The following is a 14,664-nucleotide window of genomic DNA, read 5'->3' as shown; positions in this document are numbered from 1 at the left end:
GTGAATAAACAGCACTGTAAACCCAGCTGATAGATAATGTCTCTATTTGGGAGACCGTGCCACCAGGGCAGGATGTGACTCAATGTCCCTAGTCGGACTGTATTCCTGGCCTAACGGGCTGGCCTGCTGCTCCAGCAGAGCGGCGTGTGGGGTTCCTGATGATCTCCAGGTCCTCGCAGCTCTGGTAGTCAGGCTCTTCCCGGGACGCCCACAGGTCCCCAGGGAGTCCCTCCAGCTTCAGTAGAGGGAACCAGTGGACAGATGTGTCATTAAAGGTGTCGGTGTACCGGGGAGTCTGAGGCAGTGGGAACTCCTCCAGGCCTTTCAGAATCTGAGTGGAGAGGTCCAGACACAGGCATTAGGCACTGCCCACTCTCTGTTCATCTGACCACCCCACTGTCCTTTTGGGAAATAATGGGGACGTTTCAGCGCTTTTCAGTCCCACAGGCAGTGGCAGTGCTGGGCTCACCCCAAGGATGAAGGCACTGAGCACAAAGCAGGAGAGGCACCAGCTGTTGGAGCTCAGAAACATGGTTGGACACTGGCTTTGCACCCCCACCCCAGCCTGGCTATTCTGTCAGACACCTTTGCAATGTAGGGGTAATTTTCCTGAAGAATTCTCGCCAACAACCTACAAATAAAAAATATACACACAATTAGGAAATGTATGGGTGGTCTTTCTTTTTCAACTTACAAAAGGTAAAAACCATGATGAGTTCAGAAAGGGTTGAGGGATGTGCACGAGGGCAGGCACCGTGAAGCAGGTCAGGAGTGCTTTACACACTCACATCATGGTTGCCCAGACCGCTGCTCTCAGGGCTATCTGCAGACTCCTTTTACCCAGTTCATGGGGAAGATGGCATTCCTGATGCTCACCGTTCCTCGAGGCCTCGGAAGCTGTTCCCGATGATGACCACCCTGGACAGGGCGTCTGCAGACCAGTTACTCCACAGCAGGTTGTTGTACAGAGCTGTCCCACAGTGTGGCATGTAGAAGACAGTGGGCTGGCCCAGGACACTGCGCTTGCCTTCCTGTGGACTCAGAATGTGTGCTAAGGAGACGAAGCCCGGCTCTTCTGTGGCATGCGATGTTAGTGTGAGCAAGCTAGCTGTCTACAGGACTCAAGGACGCGTGTCCAGGAGGAACCCATGCTGACTAAAGGAAGGCATTCCATGTGATGACTGTCCCCAGGTACCCTGCGTCACGGCAGATCCTCACCACAGTGGGGACACAAGTCACCTAATGGTTGTCTGGCCATGCACCCGTGCGTGCCTCTCCCTGCAGCTCCTGTCAGGCACGAGCCCATGTTGGTGTCCTATGGCTGCCTCTACGGGAGCTGCCTGTGGTCTTGGACACAGCCCTCTGAAGGCTCTCGGTGCACAGCCAACCTCGCTGCGGTACTTGGTCCCTACAGGTTCGGGTGCCCCCGGCCTCACCCATTTGCTCTTCCCTGCACAGGGCTAGCACCCAAGGGCTGCTCTGAAGTCAGTGTTACAGGGTCTCGCCACCGTCATGAGGCTGAAACCATCCTGGGCCATAGAGACTGTACAAAAAGGGGTGAGGGGCAAAGGTGCTTGCCACCTAACCAGACCAGTCCAACCTGAGTGATTCCCAGAACTCATACAAAACCTAGATAGGACCCACAGGTTCTACCCATGTGTTTGTTTCTGTTTTTAATTGGCACCAACGGCTTCCTACAATCTGTACCATGTGCAAGCCTGATGCCTTCAGGGGCCAGAGGAGGGCACCAGGTCTTCTGGAACCAGAGTCAGAGCTGACTGTGAGCATCCACCTGGGAACCTTCCTCTGCAAGAGCAGTCAGTGTTTTTAACAGCCGAGCCTTCTCTCCAGGCTCTGGACTGCAGGGTTTTGCAAATCTAACACATTCGTTCATGCTGCTGATTCAAGTTTTCAAGGTTTAACAGACCAAAATGGGAGTGACTATTGGGCTCTAGGAAGGCCAGCATACCAGGGCTAGTGGGGCAACGAGTCACAGAGAAAGACTGTCCACTAGCAGAGGTGAGTAGTCGGGAGATGAAAGTACCTACCTCATTCTCACTGAGGACGGTCACACCAAGGGAGCTGAGAACGGAAACCTCAGTCTGACTGAATAGAGGGTCATAGACCCAGCAGTGACTTCTGGGGATCTGGAAGGGAAGAGATGTATTTCAGTTCCAGGCACACATGCACCATTGCCAGGAGTGGGAGAGGAAGACAAAGCTCACCTGGAACTTCTCCAGAAAGAGAAGCATGAAAGCTAGCTGGGTCCGGGCAGTGGGGCAGGAGGCAAAGGGCCCAAGACCGTAGCACACACACTTCACATGGGAGGTGCTCAAGGCCAAGGACTCTCCTGAGCCACCAGGAGATGAGCCGAGGCGCAGCCTTCCGAGAGCTTCTGTTAAGGGCTGCAGTTGCTCCAGCTGCTTCCTAAGACACTCGGTGATGGCTTCTGAAAGATCATTCCCCAAAATGCAGTCACATGGCATACTCTCGTCCCTGGGGCCAGGACTCTGAAAGAAGCCAACAGCCCTCCACACCACAGTGAAGCTGCCTGAGATCTGTGTCCAGGCCACTAGAGGTGGGATCCTGAACTCTACATCTCCAAACCTAAGACTGTGTTAAAAGGTTTCCACCTAAAGACATGCGTCTAAAGGGACATTTGTGTTCTCGAATGCTGATGACCTCTATAAAGGCAACTGAATGGCTAGATTCAAAACCACTGCCCATATCACCTCCTAGCCTTCCTTGTAGGTTATCATCCTAAACAAAAGAAGCTATTTGTCCCAACACTAAGCAAGCTGTTTTTGTTTACCAGCATGGCAAAGTCACCTTTGGACAGGTTCCCCTGTTGAGGAAAGGCTGATCTAGAAATTCTAAGTTCTTGCTGGGAAGAGAACCTTCAAACCTTTTTGGAAGGTAGTTTGAAGCTGCCTTTCGTTTGACAATCTCAACTCTGGGGAGCGTAACCTACAGGTGAGGCTCATCTGAGTGATTCAAACAGGAGCCTGTGATTCAGCGTAAACACGGTCTGCCCATCCCTAAGAACCACGCTGAACATACGGTATTGAGAACACATCTGCACGGGGAAGGTCTACACTGTAAAGAAGTGGGATCCGGATAGGATCTGGCCATCTTGGTGACTAATAGCACTTATTGCCTTCCATTTGAGAGCCAAGCATTCCCCCCTTTACTCAGCTCTCACAACGACACCGCAGGAAGTATGCACCTCCATCACCCAAGACGCAACTCTGAGGAAGTCAGCATCAGAACCCACCACAAGCAAGACAGTGAGGCAAAACACCCTTGGATGGAGAGTGTCCTTTGCCCACCTTCCGGCAGGCTCCCCCTTCCACTCCCACACCTCCCCTACTCACCAGTACTCACCCAGTGCTGAGCTGCAGAAATCAGAGATCCGAAGGTCCGCCCTGTTGAGAAGACAAGGCCTGCTCATCTCTGTTCTCTTAGCCCTGACAGTGAGCCAGATGCATGGGGGATGGAGGACCCTCTGATGCTGAGTCAGCCCTTATTGAATGATACTCCCAGGGCCTGGATGCAGCCTGCAGGGCCCTTTTTAAAAAGGACCTCCACCAGAGGCCCTGGTTGCCCAGGGATGGTCTGGGTCTGTTCTGCCTCTTTAGCCTGGCCGAGATACAGTTCAGTAAATACTACAGACTTAGCCTTTCTAATGGGGGTGTCCTCTCAACACTGGGAAGTAGCGGGGGGGGGGGGGGGGGTGGTGGTGGTGGTGGTGGTGAATGAGCTACTCAGTAGGAGCTCAATATACAGCTTTTCCACTCTAAATAACTCTAAAGGGAAGCTCAAAGAGAAAGCCCAAGAGTCTGCTCAGCTCTTAATTCAAGTCCACCCCGGTTTTTACTGCCTAGGGCAGAACAATCAACAGTGAATTTAAATATGCCAGAGGCAAAGTTTAGGAACACAAGAGAGCCTCCCTCCAGGGAACCTACATCCTTCCAGGGAAAGGAATGCCTGATGCTTGAGGGACTCTGTATACTGTAGGTAGTCCTGGAGCAGATTCTCTCTGCTCAGGAGTGATGACCACACCCCAGGAAGTGCTGGGAGAAGCAGGGCACTCTGGGAGATTCTGACGTAGCTGAGGAAACAATGACTATCCTGTTCCTCAGCCGCACCGCCAGTAATTCATATTCAGAGATAACAAATGGGTCACCACCGCTTTTTGGGGTCTAACTTGTCCACCTTGTCACAACCTTTCTGACCCTTCTGAAATGCTTCCAACATCTGTAACTTAGCCCTGCAAGACAGACTAGAAAAGGCAAGAACATGGCGTAGCCTGTGGACGATGGGCACCATCTATGTGCCCTGTAGGAAGGTACAAACCAAGCTATGGGGAGATGGGTGTAGCATAGGAGTCTGGATGAGAGGTGGCAACATGGGGCTTGAAGTTACCAAAGGCTGGGTCTGAAACAATGATCTTTGTATGTCTCTTGGGGTGCCCAGGATCCCAGCAAGGCTGGGAAATACGTAGGCTGCAAAAGTGCACACACAGCTGCTGCCCAGTAAACCCTTGATGCAAATGTTGACATCTGTTTGCGGCAACCTAGATTTACAATCTTGATAATAACCAATGTGGTGTGAGGCTCACACCTGTGATCCTAGCATTAGGAGAGACAAAGGCAGGATCTCTTCCAGTTCCAGGCCTGCTGGGGTAGCCTAAGCTATAGTACCAGATCCTGCATCTCCAAATGCAGAGCTGGAAAGATGATTTATAGGGTAAAGGATCTTGCCACCATGCCTGGCATCTGAGTTTGGTGATTCTAACCTATGCAGTGAATGGAGTGGTCCTCTGGGGCTCCATACACGCGCCGTGACACCCTCTTCACCCCCTCAATAAAACCCAAACCAATTAAAGAAAACAGTCATCACTGGGCCTAACACGAACTGTACACCCCGACCCTGGAGCTTACCAGGTGCCAGAGAGAGCTTTACAGTCACAGCACGTTACCCTCTGAGCATCCCTATGCAATGTTTAATCTCCATCTTAAAGATGGCAGACGTGGGTACAGAATGACAAGCTGCTGTAACCGCAACGACGGGAAGAGGAGCTTTACTGAGAGCTTGCTACAGTGCAATCCGAGGGGAACTCAGCCTTCCTCAGTCGGTTAGCACACCCACTTCCCGGTTGGGGAGACTGAGGCTGGAGTGGCCTCTCGGCGCCGCAAACTCACTCGGCCTCCCGCAGGCGGCGCAGCACTGCCTCGCTGTCCGCCTCCGGCTCGGCCTGGGGCCTCTCGCCCCGCCGCGGCCGTCTCCCCGTCGCGCGCTTCCTCCGCGAAGCCACCGCACTCCACGGCTCCGGAGCGGCCGCGACCGCCGCCATGACGGTGACGTCACCAGCGCGCGCCAGAGAGGCCGCCACGCCGCCGACGTCACAGTACGTCATCGCCAAGCCCCCACAGGCGGGAGGTGGGTCCGTGCGAGATCGCGGGGCTGCTGGGCACAGGTATCGGGTGCTGTCCCGCGGGCCGGACGGGGCCCGGGCTCCCTGCAGGCGGGCGGGGGTGAGACGCGGGCGATCGGCCTCAGCGTCCCGGCTTCTGGTCACCGAGGGACTTCCCTCGGTCCCTGCGCGCACCGGGACGGTCCTTCTGCTGTCCCCTCAGGCTGCCAGGGCCCCTTCAGGTCCCATAAGACGATCGCTGACTTCACCGGGACCTGAGGGAACTCGCTGCTAGGCCCTCCGGCCAGGCCTCCGGGAATGGGAGGAGTGGGTTCCAGGAACTGAGATGTCCCTGCGCAGACGCCCTGTGCGTGCTGTAGAACGAGGTGTGTTGTAGCTGAGATGACAGATATTTAGGCCGTTTCGGGTCGGTGGGACTTTCCTTCTTTCCAAGGGAGTTTACTTGCTTTTCAGAGAGGATCTTACTTTGTAGCCACGGTCCTGCTTTGTAGCTATCCATAGATGGCCTGGCTGGAACTCTGCAATCTGCCTGTCTCTACCTCCCGGTTGCTGGGATTAAAAGGCCTGAGGTACCTTGCCTGGCGCCCTCCCTAAGAGACTTCAACACACTGTGTTTCCACAGATGGCAGAATTGTGGCCAGCTTTGGAGACAGTGTCCCTGAAGGAATCAACCAGAAAAGTGGGATTGGGGACTATAGATGAAAATTACAGAAAAGTTGTCAAGGGATTAAACTTTTTTTTTTTTTTTTTCATTTCCTTCTAGCATTATCCACACAGTGAAAACGACTGTCAGGAGATTTCAGCCCCCTGGATAGTAATTTTTATGGCTCGGACCACCTGTTTCTGGACAGTTCCCTCGGAGGAGCCAAGGGTTAGATAGAGTAAGTGAGGCCAAGGAGCTTTCTGTCAGAGTATTCCACGATACACTGAGTTGTCTTTCCCTGGTGGAGTTTGTAATGAAGGGCCTCTGTCAAAGTTCTCTCCTGCACTCTGCAGGGCTGCACACATTCTGATTAGGCTCCTGAGTGCTACTTCCTTAATTTAGGGACCATTTGATTTGTGTGGTTACTTATTCCCAGCACCTTCTACACTTATCTAGTTTCCCTTCTGCAAACAATGACAGTATTTTCTGCTGAAAAAAAAATATGAAGGGTCTTTGAAGTATCTGCTACCTGATCTCTTTTGATTCTGAAACATACGCTTTGAAAGTCATTTTGAAATCAACTATTTATTGGAGCTTGTGAGTCACATGTATGGTCATGGGTTTCTGAAAGAATGGATTCTTTGTTTTTACTCAGAGCTGAGATACTGGTGTGTGTGTGTGCATGTGTGTGAACTGGAAACTTTGGACCTTTTTGAAGGAACTCAGAAGCTGCCTCCACCCAGCCAGCCTGCTCCTCCCCGCCATGAAGCTTCCTGCTGGGAACTGGAACAGGTCCCAGTGTAGACAGCCATATGGATGCTCCTGAAAGCAGATCACAGACTGTTGTCAATCTTGTCCTCCACCTCCAGTCTGTGTCCCCCTGGACTTCTCAGCGGCATAGAGATACTACTGGACACGAACCTGCCCAGAACGGAAGTTGCATTTTCGAGTTGATTGAAGAGCGAAGAGGCAGAAAGCACCTGGCTTGACCACACCTGTCCTCACTGGACAGTTGGAGACAGAGAAGTGCTTTTGGGAGGAATACCAGATGAAGAGGATGAAGCCATCTGGAGAGTAAATGGCCACCACCACTCCCCCAGAGACAAAGTCAGCAGGCTGGTAAGTGTCCAGGCCTGCTGGAGTTGCTTCCAGGATTGTCTCAGTAAACTGGAAGCATCAGCCAGCTAGTCTTGCCATTCTCCTTAGAGTAACCTCATTAAATGGGGAAGCCATTTTTCTCCAGAGCGTGTGTTTGAACCTTGCAAGTTTTGGGCTGGATATAGCCCAGTGGTAGAGTGTTTCTCTAGCATTTGAGAGGATCTGGGTTCAAGCTCTAGTGCAGCAAAAACAAGCAAATCCCAGAGCACCTGGCCAGCGCTACCTCAGACACTGCAGGCAGATGCCTGGGTGGGTGCAGCCAATCTTGATGGCCTGGGCGTGTCTGTCTGTGTCTGTGGAGAGACAGGATGGCTGACATTGAGGTTTGGCCAGTCTGACTCTTAGGCTGTTGTGCAATGTCTGCCTGAAACTTGGTTCCCTCATGCACCCTCTGAAGCTTCATCCTTTTTCATAATCTGGTTCAGCAAATGCTCCTGAGAGGTGACAGTGAAGCAGGCCTAGCAACCGATTACGTGGAGCTATTCCAAATGATGCCCGAGATATAGTGTACCCAGAGGAGGGGGTGATTTCAGAGTGTGGGAGCACAACAGGAGCCCAGTCTCTGCAGAGTTCACCTGTGCAGACAGGTAATGACGACCTCAGAGCTCGAGTCTTCTCAAGCCAGTTCCGGCTGAGCTGTGGCCCCAGAACTTGGGAGGGAGGCAAAGGCAGGAGGCTGTGCAGTTTGAGGTCAGCCTGTGCTACAGAGCGAGACCTGTCTGGGTTTTTAGAAAAGTACAGAAGGTGCTGAAACTCAGCAGAAACATATCTTTACAGTAAGGAATCTGGAATGGTGGGAGGAAGGCAGGTCGAGCCGCCGGTAAGGTGTGAGAGTGAGACAGAAGTGTGGTGTTTTTCTGTCATCGTTCAAAGGCTGCTGTCTTCCTGTGGCAGGCCCTCCATACACATCTGCTAAGTGAGTCTACCAGTCTTCAGAAGGGCTGCTTCCCACCAGCAGGCTCGGGAGAAGCCCAGGGGTTCACTTTGTTACCAGAACCCAGAGACACAGCAGGAAAGCCTGACGGGCCATGTGCCTGTGCTGCTGGGAGCGAGGATTTCAAACAGCAGCCCTGGGAGGGGACATCTGGTTCCTGCAGGCTGATGGCTGTGCACAGGCGTATCTGCAGTCTGCCTGTGCTGCACCAGCAGCAGCTTTATCTGCCTGCGGCTGCTGGACTCTTCCTGGCAGCTGAGCCCAAGCCCCCCCAAAGCCAGGGAAGAGAGAGGAAGTGTCAGCAGCTCATCACTGTCACTAGCGGGGGACCCATGGCTTCTTTCCATTCTCTTGCCAGGTGGCACTACTTTTTCCTGTATGATGGCTCCAAGGTGAAGGGGGAAGGAGACCCAACCCGGGCTGGCATCTGCTACTTCTACCCCTCCCAGGTAAGCAGTGGCTCTTGTGCACGTGGCCTCTCTTAACATGTTGGGGATGAAGCCGGGGCCGTGTGCATGCTCTGTTTTCTCCCCAGCCTCCTCTTGTTTGCTTATCTTGTAAGTTTTGAGACAAGTTCTCTAAGAGTTCTTAGCCTGTGTGGCAGCGGAGCTGACAGTCCCATGCTCCCAAGTAGTACTCCTGTCTGGATCTCAAATTCCCAAGCAGCTTAGGCCTCTTGGCTCTCTTCCTGCGCCCAAGTCTTTGATCAGCTAATTTTAAGAAGCTTTTATTCAGGTGGCTGTATGATTATTCACATGGCTCAGCAGTTAAGAGCACTGACTGCTCTTCCAGAGGTCCTAAGTTCAAATCCCAGCAACCACATGGTGGCTCACAACCATCTGTAATGGGGTCTGATGCTCTGTTCGAGTGTGTCTGAAGACAGGTACGGTGTACTCATATATATTAAATAAATAAATAAATGTTTAAAAAGTAGGGACTTTATAAACTCTTACATGCCAGCCCCAGGGTCAGCAGCTGTGAACACTGACAATTCAATGAGCCCTAAGGGCCTTCTTAAGTTTTTTTTTCCCTTCCTAGAGAAGCTTTAAGCAAGTTCTAGACACTGTATCACGTCACCCACCAGTGTTTATTGTGTCGGGCCACACCTGACGGGAGTGACCCTGAGTGACAGCACTTCTGGAGTGCCGGCAATGCTGCAGCTGGACTTTCTTCATTGCTGTTTTTCCTGTGGGGTAGGGAGAGGGTTGGAGATAGCATCTTGTCACATGAACCAGGCTGCTCTTGACTTTAATTTACGTTTACTGAGTGCGTATGACTTTTGTCTGCATGTGTGTCTGTGCCCATAGCCCCTAAAGAGTGGAGGAAGAGTCGTCTCCCGGGACCGCATGGCTACAGATGGTTATGAGCCGCCATGTGGGCACTGGGAACAAACCCCAGTCATCTCTGCTCTGAACGGAGGAGCCACCTCTGTCCCTGCCCTTGAGCATTGAGTTCTCTTGTGGAGCAGGGTTACAGGATTAGACCACCAAGCCCAGTGTCACCGGTGTTACTGTTTACACTTCTAACAGCAGGGCTGAGTGTGATTGCTAACACCTTTAGTTCCCGCACTCGGGAGTGAGTTCCAGGACAGCCAGGGATACACAGTATGACACCATCTTTAACAGCACCAACACACGCGCGCGCGCACACACACACACACACACACACACACACACGAATGTAAAGGTAACTCTTATTTTCCAGATGTAACTGTCATCTCTGAGGTTCACTGCCTCAGTCTGCTGACCCAAGCCTACCCTGGAAGCTTTTAGCCTCCATACAATCTTATTTAGGTCTAGAATGTGTTCAGCCTCTGAGACTTGCTCTTGAATAAGCTCGCCCTTCCTAGTTCTTTTTGAACTCTTAACTGGCTGGTTCAACGCAGCTGTTCTGGTTCAAACTCTTCTCCCAGCTGACTTCTCTCTCAGCCTCTGGATGCTCTGCTTGGCCTGGAACTAAGTCTAGCAATCTTTTCTGATCTTCTCGTTCTGTTCTCTTCAGTCTTTGTAACACCCTGGTGAACCTGCCTCCTCTCCACAGACTCCTGTCCCCTTCCTCCTGAACTGTCTCTTTCCCTTAGGTAACGCCCCTTTCCTCTCTCTTCCTGTGAAATTGGGCATATCGGATTCTGTCAGGTCTCTCTGATTCGTGACTTTGTCTGCCACTCAATTAGACATCACTTCAAGCATGGCTGCTTCCTCTGCACACTAACTTTACCTTCATGTTTGGGCTTAAAGGTGTGTGCTAAGTGTGGACTCAGTGTGTCTGTGTCCAGCCAGAGGGATGACAGGTGTGAGCTACAGGCCTGAGCTACACCTTAACTAGAAACAGGTTAAAATATCCTGTAACATGTGTGTTACACACACACACACACACACACATCTGGCCAGATGGCAAAGCAGAACCCTGAATAAACTTCTGGAATCCACAATGGAAGGGAAAATGAGCTTCCAAAAATGGTCCTCTGACCTCCACACAGATGCATGTATCCAGCTCACACATGAATGCACACAGAGCTCACATGCATGTACACATACACACGCACATGCACATATGAGAGTGCAGATGTAGAGCACTCCTGTAAAACATCATCTGCTTCTCCCACAGACCCTGTTAGACCAGCAGGAACTGCTCTGTGGCCAGCTTGCCGGAGTCGTGAGATGCTTGTGGGACCTCTCTGGCTCCCCACCCGTGCTGATCCGTCTGCGGAACCTCAAGTTTGCCGTCAGGGCAGATGGGGACTACCTGTGGGTGAGTCTGAAGGCAGAACCGCTATCTGCGCTGTGATGATAGCACGTTCCTCCCCTGCTGGCTGCCGCTCTTCACCTTGGTGCTCTCTGACACGACTGTGGTGCAGGCGAGACCTCTGCCAGGGCCCCTGCTGCCAAGCGTGTGCTCTGGCACTGAGCCGCCACACTTAGCCCTTCTCCAGTACCCCAGCTATGCCCTGCCCTGAGCCTGGCGGACTTCTTTGTGTTAGTTTTACTTACTTATGTTTGTATGTGTCAGGTGTATCCGTGCACATGTGTATGCGTGTGGAGACCCTGCTGGTAGCACGCATATTTTCCTTGATGAGCTGTATTCTGTTTCGCTGGTGTCTGTTCAGGGTTATCTTCTTTGGGTGGTGCCTTCTGTAGCCCAAGAAACTATTGCCTCCTTTTGGTCTCAATTTAAAAAGAAGCTGGTTGGTTTTGCTCTTACATTGGTGTCTGTAACCTCACCTGGGTTTCTGTGCAGGGTGCTGTGATAAAGGTCAAGGGTGATTTCCCCGTTAGTTTCCCAGCATTTCCACACTGTTGCTGACTTCCCTAAGTTAGGTGACCTTGCGCATGGGTGGGTCAGGCAATTCTGCATACTGTGGTATCTATAGTTATGTGCGACTCTTGGGGTGGACAGTGTCTCTCCCAAATTCAGTCCCATGCCCAGTGGCTCTGGCTGGTTTGTCAGTGTAACCGGGAGTCGTGAGTTTGAAGAGCAATCCTGGGGTGGGGGTGGGGCTGCATTGTTCACTTAGAACTGTCACGACCCTGTCACCTACTGCCCTCCACCTCTGTGGTGTCTCTCATGGCAGCCCGGTTACCGGGCAGTGTTGTGGCTGCAGCTCACAGGAGGTCTAGGCGTCCCTAGGACCTGCAATGCGCATGAGAGCTGAGCGAGGACTTGGAGGGAGCAGGAATGAGTACCTCAGCTCAGCCCACACTGGAGGGAGAGGAAGTGCTTGGGATCTGTCGAGGTTGGCCTGGCCACGTGGGCTAGGCTCAGGTTTTAAACTAATGGGTCACGTCAGCACAGGCAGCAGCAGGTTCCTCATGGCATCTAGAGGCACGGGTGTGCCGACCTGTTCTCTGCTCCTGCTGTTCACATCTGTGTTCCTCACCCGCCATCTCCAACCTCCCTCAAGGATTTTTCTTGGCCCAGCGTGGTGGCCATGCCTTTGATCCCAGCACTTCTTTGAGAGCGTTGTGAAAGCTTAGGCGGCTGTAGATGTGTCAGATTGTTGCTGACCCTCTGCACGCTGACTGATGTCCACGCTTGCGTTTGTGGCTGTGCCATGCTGGTTTTCTGACTGTGGCTTCTCTGTGTGATCTGAGAAAACGTTGTTTTTCTGAGTTCTGTGAGGAACGTTGTGTGGGTGTTGATGGCTTGTGTTGGCTGCGGCTGCTTCATGTTCAGTACTTTCTTACTGCAAGTGAGGTAGCCTGAGCTTGAGGGCCATCCTGTCTCCAGTGCTTCTTACCCTGGGTTCCCTGTGCTTTAGAGCTTTCAGGGTGGCAGTCTGTCTCCTTAGTTAAGCTCCAAGGAATGGGATTTTCCTCCCCATTTTTTCCCTTTTCCTAGTAAATTAGTTATTGCTATATAGAAAACCAATTTCTTCGTAGGTTGGTTTTGTGTTGTGCTCCCTCAGTGGGGTGTTTACCAACTTTAACGGAGTCCGTGCTAAACTGGAGACCCAGCTGTGTGCAAGGGTGGACGACTCAGTGTCTCTGTTCCCTGTTGCTGCCCCTTTTCTTTCTTTCTGTATCCAAGCTCGCTAAGACTGCACCAGACTGATGTGGAGGAGTTTGCCCTGTGTCCTACATCTGGCAGGAAGTGTTGCCTGTCCCACCCTGGTGGTCATAGCCTGTTTGGGCAGAGCTGTGTTCCTTTTCAGAAAGTGTGTTACGAAGAGACACTGAATATTGTTGACGGCCTTCTTTATGTCATTTGAGACAATAGTGCAGCTTCTGTCTCGGGTCTCTCTTAGTACTGAGTCACACCTGCACTTACAACAGGGATGTCTTTCTCCCTGGTGCAGCTTATCCTGGGAATGAAACCCACTTGGTCCTGGATGTGATGTACTCACTGTGTTCTTGCTTGTTTCTCAAGACAGGATTTCCCTACATATATCCCTGGTTGTCCTGGAAGTCCCTTTGTAGACCAGGCTGGCCTCAACCTCACAGAGACCCACCTGCCTCTGCCTCCTGAGTGCTGGAATCAAAGGCATGCGCCACTGTGCTCGGCTTTTACTTGACTACAGTTTACCAGACTTGGGAATGCTTGTGTCTGTGTTGGTGAGAGACATTGGACAGTGCATGCTCCCTTTGCTGTGTCCTTGTTTGCTTTGGATCAGGGAAATACCAGCTTCATGTACTGAGGGACGGCGTCCACCTTTGTACCTCGTGAAACTGTTGAGCAGACAGACAGACTGACTAGAATCTCCCCAAAGCTGCCACACTGGACTAAGTCTTCATGAGGTACTGAGAGGAGTGTGGGATGAGGCACTGCTCAGTAACACACACCTGCACTGCTCAGTAACACACCTGCACTGCTCAGTAACACACACCTGCACTGCTCAGTAACACACACCTGCACTGCTCAGTAACACACACCTGCACTGCTCAGTAACATACCTGCACTGCTCAGTAACACACACCTGCACTGCTCAGTAACACACCTGCACTGCTCAGTAACACACACCTGCACTGCTCAGTAACACACACCTGCACTGCTCAGTAACACACACCTGCACTGCTCAGTAACACACCTGCACTGCTCAGTAACACATAGCTGCCAGCAGCCGTTTGGTTCTTTGCTGCTTAGCTCTGACCACTGAACATGGCACACGCAGCCATAAATGCTACATAGGGAATTGGACAGAGATGGCTGTGGGAACAGTTGTTCATCAGTTTCAAACATCAGGACTTGGCCACCTGCTGGACCTCCTGTCCTCTGGCTGGGAGAGCCAGTGTGCCCTTCCCTCTACCTCCAGGTGTCCTGTGCCTAGCAAGATGGACAGCCAACATTGAGACTCTGATCTGAAGGTCTTCCCTGTCTCTCTCCCACCTTCCTCCTTCCTTCCTGCTGTCTGTGCCCTCTGACCCTTGTCTGTGCCCTCTACCTTTGTCTGTACCCTCTGACCCTTGTCTGTGCTCTCTGACCTTTATCTGTGCCCTCTGACCTTTGTCTGTGCCCTCTGACCCTTGTCTGTGTCCTCTACCTTTGTCTGTGCCCTCTGACCCTTGTCTGTGCCCTCTGACCTTTGTCTGTGCCCTCTACCTTTGTCTGTGCCCTCTGACCCTTGTCTGTGTCCTCTACCTTTGTGCCCTCTGACCCTTGTCTGTGCCCTCTGACCCTTGTCTGTGCCTTCTGACCTTTGTCTGTGCCCTCTGACCCTTATCTTCATGTTGTATCTTGAAAAAAATCACAAATAGGCTTTTGTTTTGAGTAATGATAAACAGACTTTTATTTTAAATAATTACAGGTATTGTTTTTTTAAATTATTAATTATTGTTTTTTAATAGCATTTCATGTGTAAGTCAACTCTGAAAACCAAAGGTACATTCAGCAATTAATTTCTAGCACAATTTTTATTTATTTATTTTTTTAGCTTATAGGAAATAACTTTAATCCCAGAATTGTATATTTTCTTCCCACTTATACTGCTTTGAGTTAGGAAATGATATTGAAATCCGTTTCAGTACAAGGAAAACATTACAAAATATTTACAGGAAA

The 14,664-nt window shown here is 51.5% G+C and overlaps 2 protein-coding genes across 5 annotated transcripts in view; one reads left to right on the top strand and one right to left on the bottom strand.

Annotated features, from left to right (window-relative positions):
• Nucleotides 1-42: 42 nt before the first annotated feature.
• Nucleotides 43-5,356, bottom strand: SRRD (SRR1 domain containing; the record flags this gene model as incomplete). Its single annotated transcript, XM_080941341.1, is given in 8 exon segments — nt 43-112; nt 114-331; nt 586-631; nt 877-1,031; nt 2,049-2,147; nt 2,226-2,449; nt 3,385-3,425; nt 5,205-5,356. Coding segments are annotated over 8 exon segments (1,005 nt in total).
• Nucleotides 5,357-5,432: 76 nt separating this feature from the next.
• The window catches only part of HPS4 (HPS4 biogenesis of lysosomal organelles complex 3 subunit 2), a 30,398-nt gene continuing 21,166 nt past the window's right edge, over nt 5,433-14,664 (top strand). For 2 of the 4 annotated variants that reach the window (XM_080940762.1, XM_080940765.1), the window contains exons 1-5: nt 5,433-5,479; nt 6,201-6,318; nt 6,950-7,199; nt 8,531-8,621; nt 10,780-10,923. In XM_080940762.1, coding sequence (XP_080796888.1) covers nt 7,159-7,199; nt 8,531-8,621; nt 10,780-10,923 — 276 coding nt within the window. In that variant the 5' untranslated portion in view covers nt 5,433-5,479; nt 6,201-6,318; nt 6,950-7,158. Of the gene's footprint in view, nt 5,480-5,669; nt 5,803-6,200; nt 6,319-6,798; nt 7,200-8,530; nt 8,622-10,779; nt 10,924-14,664 lie in introns of those variants that run through there. The other 2 variants (XM_080940764.1, XM_080940763.1) reach the window with 2 other exon arrangements.

Source organism: Micromys minutus, assembly GCF_963924665.1.
Source record: "Micromys minutus genome assembly, chromosome: 29".
NCBI classification, from domain to species: domain Eukaryota; kingdom Metazoa; phylum Chordata; class Mammalia; order Rodentia; family Muridae; genus Micromys; species Micromys minutus.
Note: the sequence above shows the minus strand (reverse complement) of the source record. Positions and strands in the feature narration are given on the sequence as shown.